This window comes from Lissotriton helveticus, chromosome 2_1 (genome assembly GCF_964261635.1).
Source record: "Lissotriton helveticus chromosome 2_1, aLisHel1.1, whole genome shotgun sequence".
Lineage (NCBI taxonomy): Eukaryota > Metazoa > Chordata > Amphibia > Caudata > Salamandridae > Lissotriton > Lissotriton helveticus.
Window position 1 is genome coordinate 580,897,367 of NC_136059.1, and position 15,684 is coordinate 580,913,050.

The following is a 15,684-nucleotide window of genomic DNA, read 5'->3' on the forward strand; positions in this document are numbered from 1 at the left end:
ACGTTTCCTATGTGAATTATGTGTGCACTTTTTTGTCACTGGACTTATTGAAATGCTGTTATACAGAATAGTTTCACTTTACACATTTTTACTGTTGACAGTTTTAAAAAATACATGACTCATTTAGTGTATCCAGAAGAAATGGAGTGCTGAAAAGGGCCAACAGTGTACAGTAGGTTGATGAGCAAAAGGAATTACTAAAGATATAGGCCCTCGTTACCGACCGCCAGACCCGGGGGTGGGTGGGAGGGCGCGGCAGTGGCAGTCTTCCGATCACCCTATTATGACCAGGGCGGTCGGATCACCCTGGGACCAACGCAACAATGAAGGATCAGAGACCTCTGGCGGTGGCGAGGCAGTCTTGAGACCACAATATGCTTGACGGGGCCACTGTGGCAAGTCCAACCATCCTTCTTAGACCGCTAGGGAGTCCTTCAAGCAGCTGGGCAATCCTTCTTCTGTACCCCCATAGGCCTAGGAGTATTCAGAAGAGTGATTCTGAGGACCTAATATTTATACCTGGTGTGGGGAGGGGGGGGCTGTCCTCCCTCCACATCTGGTTCTGAAAAGTTCTTCTTTTCCACTGTGGAGGCTTCAAACTGTCTGGTGACAAAAGGCGGGTGTCAGGTTCCTTTGTGTGTTCTGGAGGCAAAGCCCTTTGAAGTGCAAGTGGGGCAGGGTACAGCTCCGCCCCAGCCATCCTGACAGGATAGCCCATCCTGCCCACAGCGAGTCCTCTTTGTATCACTTTCTGGGAGGAATATACAACCCCCAACAGCAGATCCATTCACAGTAATGTAACCCAGGATACTGGCAGAAGGCCCAAATGGTTGGGACAAGAAAATGTCAAGTTTCTACAAGTGGCATTTTCAGAATTGTGCCTTAAAATCTGACTTTCGCATTAAAGAGGATTTAAAATTACAATTCATTTGAATATAAACAGCGTATCTCTATCTGCTCCTAATCCAAAGTTAGCATTTATTAAGTGCAATAAGGTAACCAAGTGTTAGTCATTGGGAGATATAGGCTTTCCAACAGTGAAAAACAGCTTTGAACTTTTTCATATGCAAGGACATGTAAAACTTAAGTACACCTATCCCACTTTTGAAATACCATGGACCATATCCTAGGGAGCTTTAGGGATCCCTTACAATGATATATAAGCATTAAAAAGGAAGAACTAGACCTGTCAAAAAGTTTATTTTGCCAGGTCGAAATGGCAGTTTAAAAAAAGGACTGCAGGCTGCAATACAAGTTTTAAAGTGCTGCTTTTATGGATGCCCATTTATTTGCAGGCCCTATACTAGGGACTTATAAGTAAATTAAATGTGTCAATCAGGCATAGGTCAATTTTGCCATGTTTTAGGAAGAGAGCGCAATAACTTTAGCACTATTTAGCAGTGGTAAAGTATACAGAGTCCTAAAGACAATAATAACGAATTCACCAAAATAGGAGTAGTGAAGGCAATAAGTTTGGGGGGAATACCATGCCAGGTCTACCAGTGTTGAATTTCGAACTTGGGTTTGTAACTAAAGAAGCTATGTAGTACCGTAATTATTTCAATAGAATAGGCTGTTTCCTGTTTGAAGCAACAGAGGATCCCACATGTTAAGATATTCTTTCCTTTTCCGTACAAGATATAAGTTGCATATTAAACCAGGTAATTTATCTGTCTCTTGTGCTTTCATCATTAGTATTAACTTTTAAATCTGTTTAGTGAAATTAGGAATGTCCTGTTTTCTTCTGCTCAAATTTGCAGTGCTCTTTCTTTTAGAAATGCTACAACCCAGTGAAGACAGCAGTATTTCTTCCTTTGGTGTCAACACTTCCTAAATGCAAGTACATTCAAAAGTTGTGCATATCACCACAGAGAGTACAGTAGGGAACACATTAGGCAGTTCATCTGCGTTACCAAGAAGTGCGGTACAGATGCCTCTCATTTGCTCGATCCCATCTCACCTAAATATCAATAAGCCTTTGGACATGTTTCCTCATTTGGTAATATTTATTTTAATGCACTTTTAGAAAGAGATTTACAAAGACAAGGAATAGTGGTGTGGAAAATGTAAATGCAGTTCTAGCATGCAGAGTTTGAAGATCTTGACAAATCTAATTACTGTATTTACATTTTCCAGAGTGCATGCATAATTTAATTTACATTGACAAACACATCTGTAATGGGTAGGAAGACAAATATAATATCAAATGGAATTATTAGGGCGCCCCAGCAAGTAATATGATTTTCCTCAGCAGGAATGAACATTTAAAATGATTTTAAAGCTATGAAGGATTACCTGATTCACAACCATGTAGTTTGCATAAACTTCATCATGTCCGTTCATCATGGCACATAAGCTTGACGCTGCAAGTAAGGTGGGGGTTGGCTTGTACTTCTTGCGGACACCTAAGGAAGAGTGCTTCTTCTCTGAAACAAAGTGCATATTTAAAGGTGGTTATTTTTTCCGTGATTTATAAGAAATATGAAGCACATAACAGGCGAAAAGCAGTGTCTAAAACATTAGCCACTTGAAAAAATGTAATTTCCCCATGTTGCACTAAATAGCTAGCTAATTTATTGTTGGTGTAGTGTAAGAAAACAGGCAGATAGAAGTATTAAAAAGAGATTGTATTTCCTCAAGGAAACAAAAGACTTAATAAACAAGCATTTGCAATGCAATAGGTCTCGCATTAGGAAAGTTTGAGCTATTGGTATTGTAAATGGCAAAGTTTTTATTTATGTTTTTTTAAAAATATCTAAATTAATAGCTTCGTCATTTACAATGCCAATAGTTATAACTTTCGCAAATGTGATACCTATAGCATTTGTAATGCAATATGTTTTGTATTTACAAACCGCGAGAGGACAAAAATACCGCAATCATGAAAGCTCAATTTTATTACATAGCCCTTCAATATCGGTGAGGGCTGTTGCCATTCCGTGCCACACAGTCTGTCAAACCTGAGTCCTACTTCTATTTCCGCAGCCAGACCCCCTTTGAGCTTTGCAAATCCGAGCGCCAATCTAGGATGCATTTTGAGAGCAAATTAACCGCGTCTCACCACACACAGAGGCAAAGCAATGGTCTTCCAGGGCAGCCCCCTCCCCCCACCACCTGCTGACCCTGGAGACAACGCAAACTGCGACCTTCACTCCAACATATTGGGGCCTTGTCACATTTCCGGTGAACGATGGCGGCGTTACGAGTATCGATTCATTTGGAATATAAATTATATGATACAGTTTGGAATTAAATTTAGTGGAACGCTACACAGGAGGGCAATAAAGCACCAGCCTATTACTTGCCAGCAGCGCGGCGGCAGCTGGCGGGGCGGAAGCCTGGCATCCGCTCTGGCGACGCAGCACTAAATATTACTCACCTCAGCCCTTCAACTTCACCGCCAGCTAATTTTAGAGGCAACAGTGCTGCACAGGAAAACCAGCTGTAACAAGAGTACGCTCCTCGTCACTCAGCCAGCCTGCGACCAGGAAGTCAGGCAGGCCGGCGCGACAACCGGAAACAGGAAGTAGGAGGGCGGGAGCCTACCCCGCCTCCCACGGAAGAGCCGCGATTGTTTGGAGCACCGGAGCAGGCAGGAGCCTACCCTGCGCCCCGGTGCCGAAGGAGGGAAGAAGAGTCCTGCTGCCGGGCCCTGCAGCTGAGGAGAGCCGCCGCACCAAGGAAGCCGGTGAGTGGGTTGCTGAGCTGCGAGGGCGGGCGGGCGGGGGGGGCATGTGTGTGCGCGTGCGCATGCTGGGGGGGCTGTGTATGTGTGTGTGTGCGTGCGTGTGTGTGTATGTGTCTTGGAGTGTGTGTGTGTGACTGTGGGGGAGGGGGTGTGTGTGTGAGCGAGTGTCTGTCTGTAGGCGCGCGCATGTGTACAGCGCGGGACGCGACGTGCGCGTTCGCGCACACAAATCCAGCCAAAAGCTCGTACCACCGTCTTGTCCGTCCTTCCCCCGTAACAGATAACTATACGTCTCCAGCTGGACACATGCATCCTTGCGGATGCATTACCAGCGAGGCCCAAAAAGGGGACTATTTCGCAATCAAAAATTATTCTAAATCTTAGAGCCAATATTGAGTCTTAACAGAAAGGCTAATTGTACAGTAACAAAGGCGATCACAGAGATGGTGGCCACACCCTTTTAGGGCAGATCTCACTAGATTTGCCTGTCCGCGGCTGCCATGCAGTCCCAGACTGGGAAAATCACTGATGGCCCCTAAAGCTTCAGAAGAAAACTCCAGTCTTTGAAGTTTATTAAATAACAGGAAACTTTGCAGAGCAAGTGGGAAAAAATGGCACCTGCTTGACAAAGATCCCTGGCTGCAGTGTTGCCTCCAGAGTGGTGTCTCCATTGGGTTTTAGATGTCCCAGGGAGAAGGACTGGGATGTCTAAATCCAGTAGATGGGCAGGAGGGCCAATATCTCTCCTGACCTGGTGGATGCTGTTCTTTAAATAATGCTGTTTGTCTCTTCTTTATCCTTTAGGAAAAAATACATAAACAAACCTAATACTGATCCTTTAAAATTTTGAGCGGCTAGTTAAAAGGAGTATACATTGAATTGATGAGCAGTGTCCTAAGATTTTGGGCAAATCACTTAAAATACAAGCAGCGATCTTGGATGGGTGGTGGGTGCGGAGTGAAGGGGTTGGGAGAGGCGGCATAGGGTGAGCAGGAAACAAGACGCAAAGGTGAAAATTAAAGCAGTGAGTGGGTGTGGAGAGAGGGTACGTAATGTGACTGGAACAGCATTTGACCTCATAAATAAACTCGATCTAGCAACATTGAAAAAACAGCAATCAAACAGCACCAAATATGCTGTGAAGTCCGTAAGGTCAGAGTTGCCAACACAAGTCTTGGCATCGGCTCAATATCCTGTGACTTTGTTGATTTCGGGCAAATCACTAAAAATACAAGCAGAGCTCTCAGATGGATGGTGGGGTAAAGGGGTAGGGAGAGATGGCACAGGGCGAGCAGGCTGCCACAAGCAGTAAATAAGACGTGATGGTGATCATGAAAGCGGTGTCCTGTGATTTTGGGCAAATCATTTCAAATACAAGCAGCAATCTCGGAGGGGTGGTGGGTGAGGGGTGAAGGGGTATGAAGGGACGGCACAGGGCGAGCAGGAAACAAGATACTATGGTGAAAATGAAAGCAGTGAGTAGGTGGGGAGAGATAACACGCAATGTAAATTGAACAGCATTTGAGCTTATAAATTACTCCATCTGGCAACATTTAAAAAACAGCAATGAAACGGCATCAAACATGCTGTGATGGGCGTGCGATCAGAGCTGCAGACTCAGAAGTTTAACTCTTGGTGTCGGCTCAACATCCTGTGGTTTTGGGCAAATCACTTAAAATACAAGCAGAGATCTCAGAGCGGTGGTGGGGATGGGGTGAAGGGAGAGGCGGCACAGGCGAGCAGGAAACAAGATACAATGGTGAAAATGAAAATGGGTATGTCATTAAAAGGCGCACGACCAACAAAGTAAAACAATTATTAAACCTGCAATGCAAATGCCTACCAAAACATGATTTGAGCTTATAAATTACTCCATCTGGCAACATTTAAAAAACAGCAATGAAACGGCATCAAACAATCTGTGATGGGCGTGTGATCAGAGCTGCCGACTCTGGAGTTCAACTCTTGGTGTCGGCTCAACATCCTGTGGTTTTGGGCAAATCACTTAAAATTCAAGCAGAGATCTCAGAGTGGTGGTGGGAGCGGGGTGAAGGGAGCGGCGGCACAGGGTGATCAGGAAACAAGACGCAATGGTGAAAATGAAAATGGGTATGTCATTAAAAAGCATATGGCCACCAAAGTAAAACAATAATTAAACCTGCGATGCAAATGCCTACCGAAATATGAAGCACAGCGTCCGTGAAGCGGTCGCTGTGCTGATACACAAGCAGGGGCAAACAAGAAAAAAAATAGAGCGCAGAAAGGAACCTATAAAAAAAAGCGTAAGACCACATGTAACAGGGGCAGTCTCCTGCGAGGGTTTGAAACACAAAAAGGTGTGACTAGAAAAAGCATTCTGACCAATCAAAAGCATGCATTTATGAAGGGCATGGACAAAAACGAATGAAAAAGATGGAAGGTACTTCAAGCCACTAGATTACAGCATGCCTCACAGAGCAGCGCATGCGTTGCCCAGGCTGAACCTAAAAACTGCCCGACACATCTAGACCAAACCTGGTTTGAAGAACTTGGCCCAACCTTGTTCCTCTGCTTGTTTTGGTGATTATTCATTGAATACTTTTTGATAAGTTGAAAACATTCTTTAGCAAACTTTTCTTTTAATTTCTATGCAAATAAAACACAGATGTATCTGTAGGTTCCATGATCCATAGAAGTACTTCTTTTCAGTGGAAGGACTGAAAGAGTTGGCCCTTTTTTTGGATTTAGTGGCCTAAAACAAAACGGTTTTAAAATGCAGGTCTTGTACTAGACTAGACTACTGATAGCGTTTATGATCAGTGGAAAAATCCCTTTTCATTATAATTTGATTGTTTTTTTCTATTTCTTATCCTGAAAAAATTAATGAACTTGGGATTCATTTAAGATGCAGAGCTGACCTTTGACACTCATATCAGCTTAGTAAATGAAGTAATGTTTTTCAGCTTAGGCCAGTTTAAAAGCATGTATCTACAGAATATTATTGATCACCATAAGGTGCACAGTGGAAAACATGATCAATACCAAATGTTAATACACCAAAGCATTTTTGTGGGTTAGTGTAATTTGAGTGGCTGGCCCTCAGCAGAAGCCATTCATCAATTATCCTAATCGGAAGTAGGGGTACCTAGGACCCGTGACTTCCTAACTTTTCTGGTGCCCAGATTAAAATGTAAGAGGTATCAGGCAGGTATTTTTAAAGAGTAACCCTACCCCCACTAAAAACTCTGGGTCAGATGTATGACCCTTTTTGGCATGCGCAAACGGGTTTGTGCATGCAAAAAACAAATAGGCCATGTACTAACCCTATTTAGCATGTCTCAATTGATTTGCGACTTGCTAAATAGGATTAGCGACTGGCTATTAGGAAGAGGTGTTCGAAGGGCCTCCCTTCTTAATAACGAGTCTGGGCCTTATGTAGGACTATTTTGCGGCTGCAATTGAGGTTGCAAAACAGTTGCAGTTTAACACCCTTCTCAGAAGTATGGTAAAGCACTCACAAACTAGCATGGGTCCCTACGGGATCCCTTTCCCTTTGTGAATGCAGGGGAAAATATTTTTCAGGGGCAGGCAGTGGTCCGAGGGACCAGTACCTGCCCTTAAAAAATGAAACGAAAACGTTTCATTTTTCTTTTTTAAAATGCATCCTTAAAGGAAAACGGGTAGCATTTTTTTAAAAACTGCTTTATTTAAAAGCAGTCACAGACATGGTGGTCTGCTGAGACCAGCAGGCCACAACACCTGGAGGGTCAGCCATTCTTAATGGGGTTGCAAATTGCGAGTGCCTCATTAACATGCATGAGGCATGCAATTTGGGACCCCATTAGGAATCACTAACAGTGTCTCTGACACTGTTGTACATTGATGTTTGCGACTTGCAAACATCAATAGTCGTACATCTGGACCTCTATTCCATTTCTAACAAAGTGTTCCAGTGTATCTCATAGGTTGTATCATGCCTGGTTCCACAACGAAACGGGAAGGAACTCTTTGATGAAGCTTGCCATCAAGGGGTACCCCTGGCGGGTGATGGGTCTTTAAAGCAAAAGGATTTTTTCTTTTTAGTTCGACATGAGGCTCTTATATTGATCCATTCGAGTTGGGCTCTTTAGTTTGTGTAAAGTTATGTGTCAGAGGAGGGTTAGCCCATGCTCTACAGCACCTCTTCACTCCCCTTAATTTATTAATACATAATGTACAAACGTAACCTATTTAAGTCAGATGTACCTTGAAGCTACATTTTCATTTGGGTTCTGAGATCCATCAACCTGGCCCTCTTCTCAGTCCCAAAGGACTGAGGCCAGTGCGGAGGAGGGAGGATGGCATGGCCCGGCCACCCCATTTTATTGGCTGCCCCCTAATGAGTCTGAAAGAAGACAAGCTGAAGCAGTGAATACGGCCTCAAATATTGCGCATCACCACCAAATAAGCATGACTAGGAGATGTGAACAGTTAAAAAAATGGCAAAAGAGCAAACATTTGTATTCTTTAAACTCGAAGGATCAGGCAAACGAGACTGGAGCAGGAATGTGGTAATACACCACTAAAGTGCAATGTATGGACAGAAAAGTGAGCCACATTCACTCACAACAAGAAACTCCTACACACACATACCTGTAAATTAAATAACCTCACGTGAATGTGTGTGTGATCTCTTGATCCCAAATTCAAAACCAAGTGGATGCGCTCAATTTTCATCTTTCAGAGGTTGATAAGATGAGTACCAGTGAGTAACAATAAACATCTGTTATTCAGCACCAATTTGCCCCAAGGGCTGAACATTTGCTTTGCAAATACGCGTTATGATAAGCTACGACTTTCATGGATCCGCTAGTGCATGCCTAAGTATGCAATCGCACATTACACTTTTTTCTAATTTTTCCATTTTTCCACGTGAAGAAATCTCTTTTTCAAATCCCTACGGTAAATGGGGAGTATGGGCATTTCCCAATGTTCATTAATCAACGTTGCTTCCTCGAAGAAGGCGTAGTGGAGCGAATATTGGAAAAGTCCTTGTTAATATTAATGAAACCGTGGCAAGTTATGACTTTCAGGATGTTACCCACATTCCAAAGCCACATCAAGTCGTTCCCTGCCATGTGCCATACTTTTCATTGTGGAAATCCAAACAATTGCCAGATTTTCTGCCTTAGTTAGCGCCAGAAATGTGCACATTACGATTCTGTGAATCAAGATCTATTATTTGTGCTGCCATCAAACTTTTTTTTACACCTCAGAAGGAACTAGGTGCAGCAACGTTACAATATTCATTGCATTGCTTCATTTTAGGGTCTAACAACCAAAATTACAATGTAAATCAGTTAGGAATCGTAAATGTCCCATTAAAAATATAGGTATCAGCACTTAGTCACACAGTACGTGCTCTCTGCCATGAAGTGACTGTACAGACCATAAAATCATAGAAACCCCGTTGAAAAGTGCTGGCTCTGCCTCATGAAAAGGCCCTTGACTGATGCCCACTGTGAATAGCTGCAGTCCTGGGACTTGTGCATTTCGGTATCTCTTGTTGGACCAATGTTCAGATGCACTTTCCTGCGCATCTGAAGGTGATCCTGATTAATATGCGGAAAAGGCGGCATACCATACGGCAAAGGCGCCCATCTTTTTTCACCTCCTCCAGTGCCTGGTGGATACCATGAACTTCTGAGGAGATTGCCGTGGTATATTTACAAGCTTGCATGGTAATCTGACCGCAGCTCCTGGTTCTAAATTTGGTTCACACAGAAGTGGGATACCACGCTTCTTGCATTATCTACCCTCATCATGAAACTGTTCGAAGAACCATTTTGACCATGCCATGGTTAGTTACCCTGATAGCCGCTGCCAGCTGTACGCTGTATTTCGTAAACCAACACCAAAGTCAATAGAGCAAATTGGAATGAGAGTGTCTAAGAAGCCCCAGAGAAGAGAAGCACCACCCTGTGAAGAACTATTTTAGAAGACAGAAGATGCCTTTTACAGGTGATATCAATAGGGCCTTGTCAGTATCTCCCATGACAGACTGGTCCATATCCAATGCACCAACACTGATGTTTTTTAGGAAGAGTCCTTTTAGGGGTTTCTGAGCTTTGAACTCGACTTTGGGAAATGGTTAGGAATTACATTTTCACTGAATACATGCAGAAGAGGGTGGGACGGAGAGTCTAGAATCCCCCTGTCTGTGATTCTGCCATTACTGTATACTCTCCTTCCTCCCTGCCCTGCTGCTCCTAGATCTGCTTCCCCCGCACACCGGCCTAGCAGGCCTCCTTGCCTAGACTCACGGAGGAGCACCCGTGAGGCCATGACCATGAGGGACAAGAACTGGTATAAGATGTAGCAGAGAATACAACATTCCCACCTTTGAGAAAGTGTTTGAGCTGGCACGTGGTAAGGGTGAGGAAACACGCTCTGAAAACAACAGGCAATCATCGAACGAAAATAAGAAGAAAACAGAAACAAAACCCTCACAATTCATTTGAGGAACTCCCACATCTGTAGATTATAAAGAGTTTACTTGACTGTAATGCTCTTCTTAGAATTCTTACATTGCAGCCAAGACCTGGACCTAGCTACCAGCAGATTTCAGGCACGCCCCTCCCTGAACACCTTTCGGAACACCCTCAAGACCTGGCTCTTTGGGTAAACAGATGTGCATCCCCCCCCCAGCGCCTTGAGACCCTCACGGGTGATTTGCACTTACAATTCCCTGATTGGTTGATTGATTGAGAATTGCAATTAAAGTGTGATGTGGGGGATAGGAAATGTAAATAAACAGTGTAGCTGATCTTAGACCTGTGCAGAATACAGCCACAGGCAATGCCCAGTGGATGCTGACGTCCTTGTGATTATTAGGGAGAATTTGCGTAGTTGCGCTACGTAAAGCTCCGCAAGACGGTAATACATCTCTGCAAGCACGCACAAGTTCCGCAAACACTTGGAGCTGCTTGTTCAGCCCATTCGCGATGCTTTTTTCCTGTTCGCGAACACTGTTTGCGTGCTCGAGGAGAAATATCTTGCGAACACACATTTTGAAAGAACGAACAAGCAAAACATTCTGCGAAGCTGCGGATTGCGGAATTTTGGGCAATTTTGCATTCTCCGCGGAATGCAATATTACACAAATTCCGGAAGCGGAACGGAATTTACAGCCCAGGCCTAGTAGTTATAGTGCGCCTCTGTAAGGTTTTGTCATGAGGATGGAATGTTACCACTACTATTACCCAGGATTCAAATAATAATATATCAGACACTCAGTGTTCTAATTAAGTACATCCAATTATTGTGGCAACTTCAACTCCTGCAAAAACAAATATTAATTACATATTTGTGATTTGACTTATGTTGTCAGATCACAAAATATAGCATTATCAACAAGACGATATCACAGATATAATAATTGAATGCTTATGGTACTCGATGTACTACAGGCTAAAAAAACAACTCTAGAATAGCAGGGGCATTGGATAAAACAAAGACAAACGTGAATGATATGAGCAATAAAAAAGCAAATATTAAGCTGCTTACATTACATGTCAAATGTTACAACCAGTGTTCCACACTGTTATAGAGTCTTTTAATATACAGAATTATTTTTATATTTCTCCAGGGCAAGTTCAACATGATTTTAGCAGTAAACCCCATCAGACGCGGCAGAAAAACTCACTGCGGTGTTTGCTGAGACAGGCCTGGTGGCAGACTGCCAAGACCAGCTGCTGAATCTGTTGAGCTGCCAGCTCTTTGAGCCCTACCAGAGTTTGGCACTAATGTGAATGCACTGCACAGACCTGCCTGGCTCAGTTTTCAAGTCCCTCTCTCCTCTCAACCTAGAGTTCAATATAAACACAGACGCTCAATACAAATGCAGGTGGCAACAGTTTCACTGCTTTTACCATGCACAGGTAAACATTTCCATTAAAAGCAGATGTACTATAAAACAAGCATTGGCAAAGTCACCAGGTCTTGTGTTTACTACTAGTTTTTTGGTTTTGTCAATGCTTGTTTTATTTTGGCATGGTTTTTACAGAACTTTATCATTAGGAAAGCTGCTAGGACTTGATCAGTCTAAAAAAATAACATTAGCTCAAAAATATATATGTTTTGATCTTAAAAAGCACAATTGCTATAGTAGTGTATGCCATTAAAGGGAATTACTTTGAGTGTGCATATGCCTCTTGTGATTGGACTGAATGTTGTGGCTCACAGTGAAGAACATGTTAAATACGTTGGGTAATGCTATTTTAAGTGGACACTTTATCTAACTGCAGATTCTCCACTTTGTGAATACCCGCAGATGCCAGATTTAATCCAGAGGCTTTTGTAGGCATTGATCCCACGTGCAAGTAAGTGACATAGTGTAGCTTCATATCGCCTTAGCTCCACCCCAGAAGTGATGCTGGAACCACATATATGCACCACCCCTGCGCACTGACGTAATTTTCTTTCTTGACTCTGTCTATGGAGCTTACTAACGGCTCATATGTGACAGTGAGCTGATCTACAAATTGGGACCTTTTTTAAGGATGATGAAAAGAGTCTATTCCACAGAAGGAAGGCAACAGATTGAAACAGACAGTGTAACAAACTTCTTTTTTATCAGAGGGGAGCATCCTCTCAGTATGACTGAAAATGTATTTGCAGACATTTTTATCCAGTTACACCATGGATAGCAGTAATTCTATCCTTCTCAGAGATATTAATCATAATATACCTAGTTAACACAACATTAGTAGACAAAAAGATGGCCATAATATTTGAGGAGCAATAATTATCTTGTCCTCAAAGTTCTCTACAGCGAGCTCCTGGTGTATATGGGTTAATTTTTAGGGGATTACTTTGAAATGGGCCTCCATCCCACTAGTGGTGACTTTACTTCCACCATAACCCCAGCAGCACAGCTATAGTAGATTAAGTCCCTTGGCATTCTGCCAGGGCATTTTGATGAAAGCACTTCTAAAAAAAAGGTAATGCTGGCTGGGCTTCCGAATCATCATTTTTTCCGCAGAAACAATATCCCAAGTGGTGATTCTTTTCTGCAGAACAAAACATAATGTTCATGAGCCAGCTCCACCATCAGAAATCCAAAGATACCCCCTGCCAAACCCTAAATGAGCCCGGTAGTTGTGCTTGATCTGGAAAGCAAGGATTTTATTGCACTCCCTTCCTGACTTTGCAAAGTTAAGCATACCCAGACACAGAAGATAAGTACAAGAAGCCAGAATAAGAGATGATGACATTTGCAAGCTTGGGCATTCCACTCATCTGAACTGTTTCCTACATATTGATGCACCAATAATAAATAAAATACATGCAGTTAGGTAAGAGACTGTGCTGGTCTGTGAGAAACACTTCTAAAATGTACATGGTGTTCTCGCTTCTTTCTTTTTGTCTGATGAAGCAAGGTGAAGAACAAAATTTTGATCAAACTTGCGAAGTTAATCTCTCATAACCTTAATTGAATTAATAAGTTTGTGGTGAATTTACTAATCAACTTAGTTTAAAGAATACATTTATCAGTACACGCGGGATAACTAATGTGCTTGATGTTGCAAATGCTAAAGAGAGAAATAATAAACTAACCTTGTCTATTGTCTTTGTCAGTATTAAACACGGCTGTTTAACTAATGGCATGTGCTTATTTTGTGTGCTTATGTTATGTCTTTCTGTGACAAAAGCTCGAAGAGTTTGTGTGGTTCCTAAAGGAAAGGTAGATATAATGCTGCTTATTTGTGCTTCAGCCAGGTAACATAATTAACAGGATTAATTAGCAAAGGGGGTGGGTAACAGAATGGGTCTCAATTCTTTAATTAATTGATGTCTTGTGTTTGTTTAATAATAGTTTCCGAAGTGAGGCCTAATGCTGGTTCAGCTTGTCCAGAGCAATGCCTTGCACATGTGCAACTGTGAAGACTTTTTACTGCACAAATCATCATAAATTAAAAAACAGTTCTTCGGCTGTGTTGAACGTGCTCTCGGAGAAAAAGGCTCAAGGACAGGAACCAAATGTGTCTGCCAAGGCTAGGAAGTTAATGTTTGAAACTCGTGGAAAAAAGTATCATTTCTGAGGAAGCTCAAAGACGTGGTAATGAGAGACAATAGGGCTTATGTAAAAGCCTGGTCCTGGTCAAGTAACGGACATGACTTAATGTTTTATCGTGGACTGACACTGGACAGCCAAAGAAAAGCTTGGATTTTCATGAAAAGATGTAAAATGTAGTAAGTTTAGCTAGAAAGAAAGATATAAAACCTGACACTTGGAGCAGGGAAAAAACTCTTGTTTTCCGATTCCTGATTGACGTGTCATGCTGTCGGACTTTTGGCGCACGTAAGGACAGCAGACTTTAAATGATTTTTCCATTCTAGGTGGAGTGAGAATCAGACAGGGAAATAGATTTAGGGAATGGAAACTGTTATTTCGCTAATAATTCATGTTTCTGAGCTTGCTTTGAAAATGTCAGTTTATTAACTAATTTCCTCACTAAAATGCTGCTTTCTTGATTACTTAATAAATAAAGATTTTTAAAACGTATATGCTTTTTCCTTTTGAAAATAAAGATAATAAAAATTAGATTTGAAAAGACAAGCTGGTCTTGTTTATTCATGATCTAGATACCATCAGTTAATTCAATCGCGTTAGTGGCCTGATTATAAATGATAGATATTTTAAATCTTGGTGAAAATAGATAAACTGCAGTTGTATATAATTTTGTAAATAATATGTGAATAGTTTTGAATAATCAGACCACATGATTCAGTTGCTCAAAAATTATCTCATTTGGTAGAATGGGCCTTTATAAGTGTTTCATGATTAATGGTGAGTATTGAGGTAATAGGTAGCGTTTGTGAGACAATTTTTCAATAGGAGCGCTGGATCATGTCTCTCCTTCCACCTTTGCTGTACTGACCACACAGCTGTATGTCAAAATATTGAGGACAATATTAAAGACTGATCAAAATATTGTGGACAAAATATCGACTACTTTATTGTGAGGGTAACTATGCTTAGAGAACTACGGATTTACTATTGTTAACACCACATTTACTTACCTTGTAGATATTTATATATGGCCCAGATTATATAAGTGGAATTAATGACAGTAAATCTATACTTACCTATTTATACATTCCTTCATGAAACTGTGGTAGTTAATATTTTTTGGCTGCATAGTCTTGGTAAGTCAGCTTGATATTTAATTCTCAATATACCAGTAGAAAACCAGCCTTTGAGCGCTTGAGAGGGGTGTTTGAGGCGTAAGCCTCAGCTCAAAATGTTGGCTTCCTTTGACATAGCAGGAGAAAGCGGAATCTGAGCTTTGTAAAGATATTGTAGTTTCTGCTCAGGTTGAAAGCCCTGATTGCTGAACCTCTTCATTTCTCGTTCATGGGGTGTATTTATTACGCAGTAGGCAGTATATCCGCCTATAAAGCAACAAGTAAAAAAGTTGCTGTAATACTGCTTCATGTTGCCAATTTCGATGCTTGCCCTTCTGACATCCTTCTAATAATTTGACAGCATCTGTGTCTAGTGCACGTTGCCATGTGCATTTTTTAGTGTACATCAGCACCGCATCTTGATGCTCTTATGGCTAGGCGGGGAACTTGTTGCTGCTTATAGGTTTAGTCCATATAGTGATTATAATCTGCACATTTATCTTTCACAAATTCTCACCTAACCAACCACCAGGCACAGCATGGTCATCACATATTGAAAACACTCCCGAAACAGACTCAAAAACAACATCCTTCCAATCACACACACTAAATGGTGTAGTTTGCTATCTGTGTAGGAAGTGATTTAGCACCTCACACAGGGACAGTATTTACTATACAAATGCTACAATACAATAGAGCAAATGTCCTGATGACTGCACCAAATGACATTCCTGCCACCAAACATTTCTGGTGTAAGTTAGGGGTGTGTAAAGGTACACGTGGGCAGGGCTCGATACACTTCAATATAAAGTACCTATAACTGCAGATTGTTGGCAACATCTCTTCAG

General features: G+C 41.9%; 1 protein-coding gene across 1 annotated transcript in view; it reads right to left on the reverse strand.

The window, feature by feature from the left end:
* The window catches only part of ARHGEF28 (Rho guanine nucleotide exchange factor 28), a 1,107,856-nt gene that overhangs the window by 305,681 nt on the left and 786,491 nt on the right, over window positions 1-15,684 (reverse strand). The window contains exon 10 of the mRNA XM_078675262.1: window positions 2,296-2,426. Within this exon, the coding sequence (XP_078531388.1) occupies window positions 2,296-2,426 (131 nt within the window). The remainder of the gene's footprint in view (window positions 1-2,295; window positions 2,427-15,684) is intronic.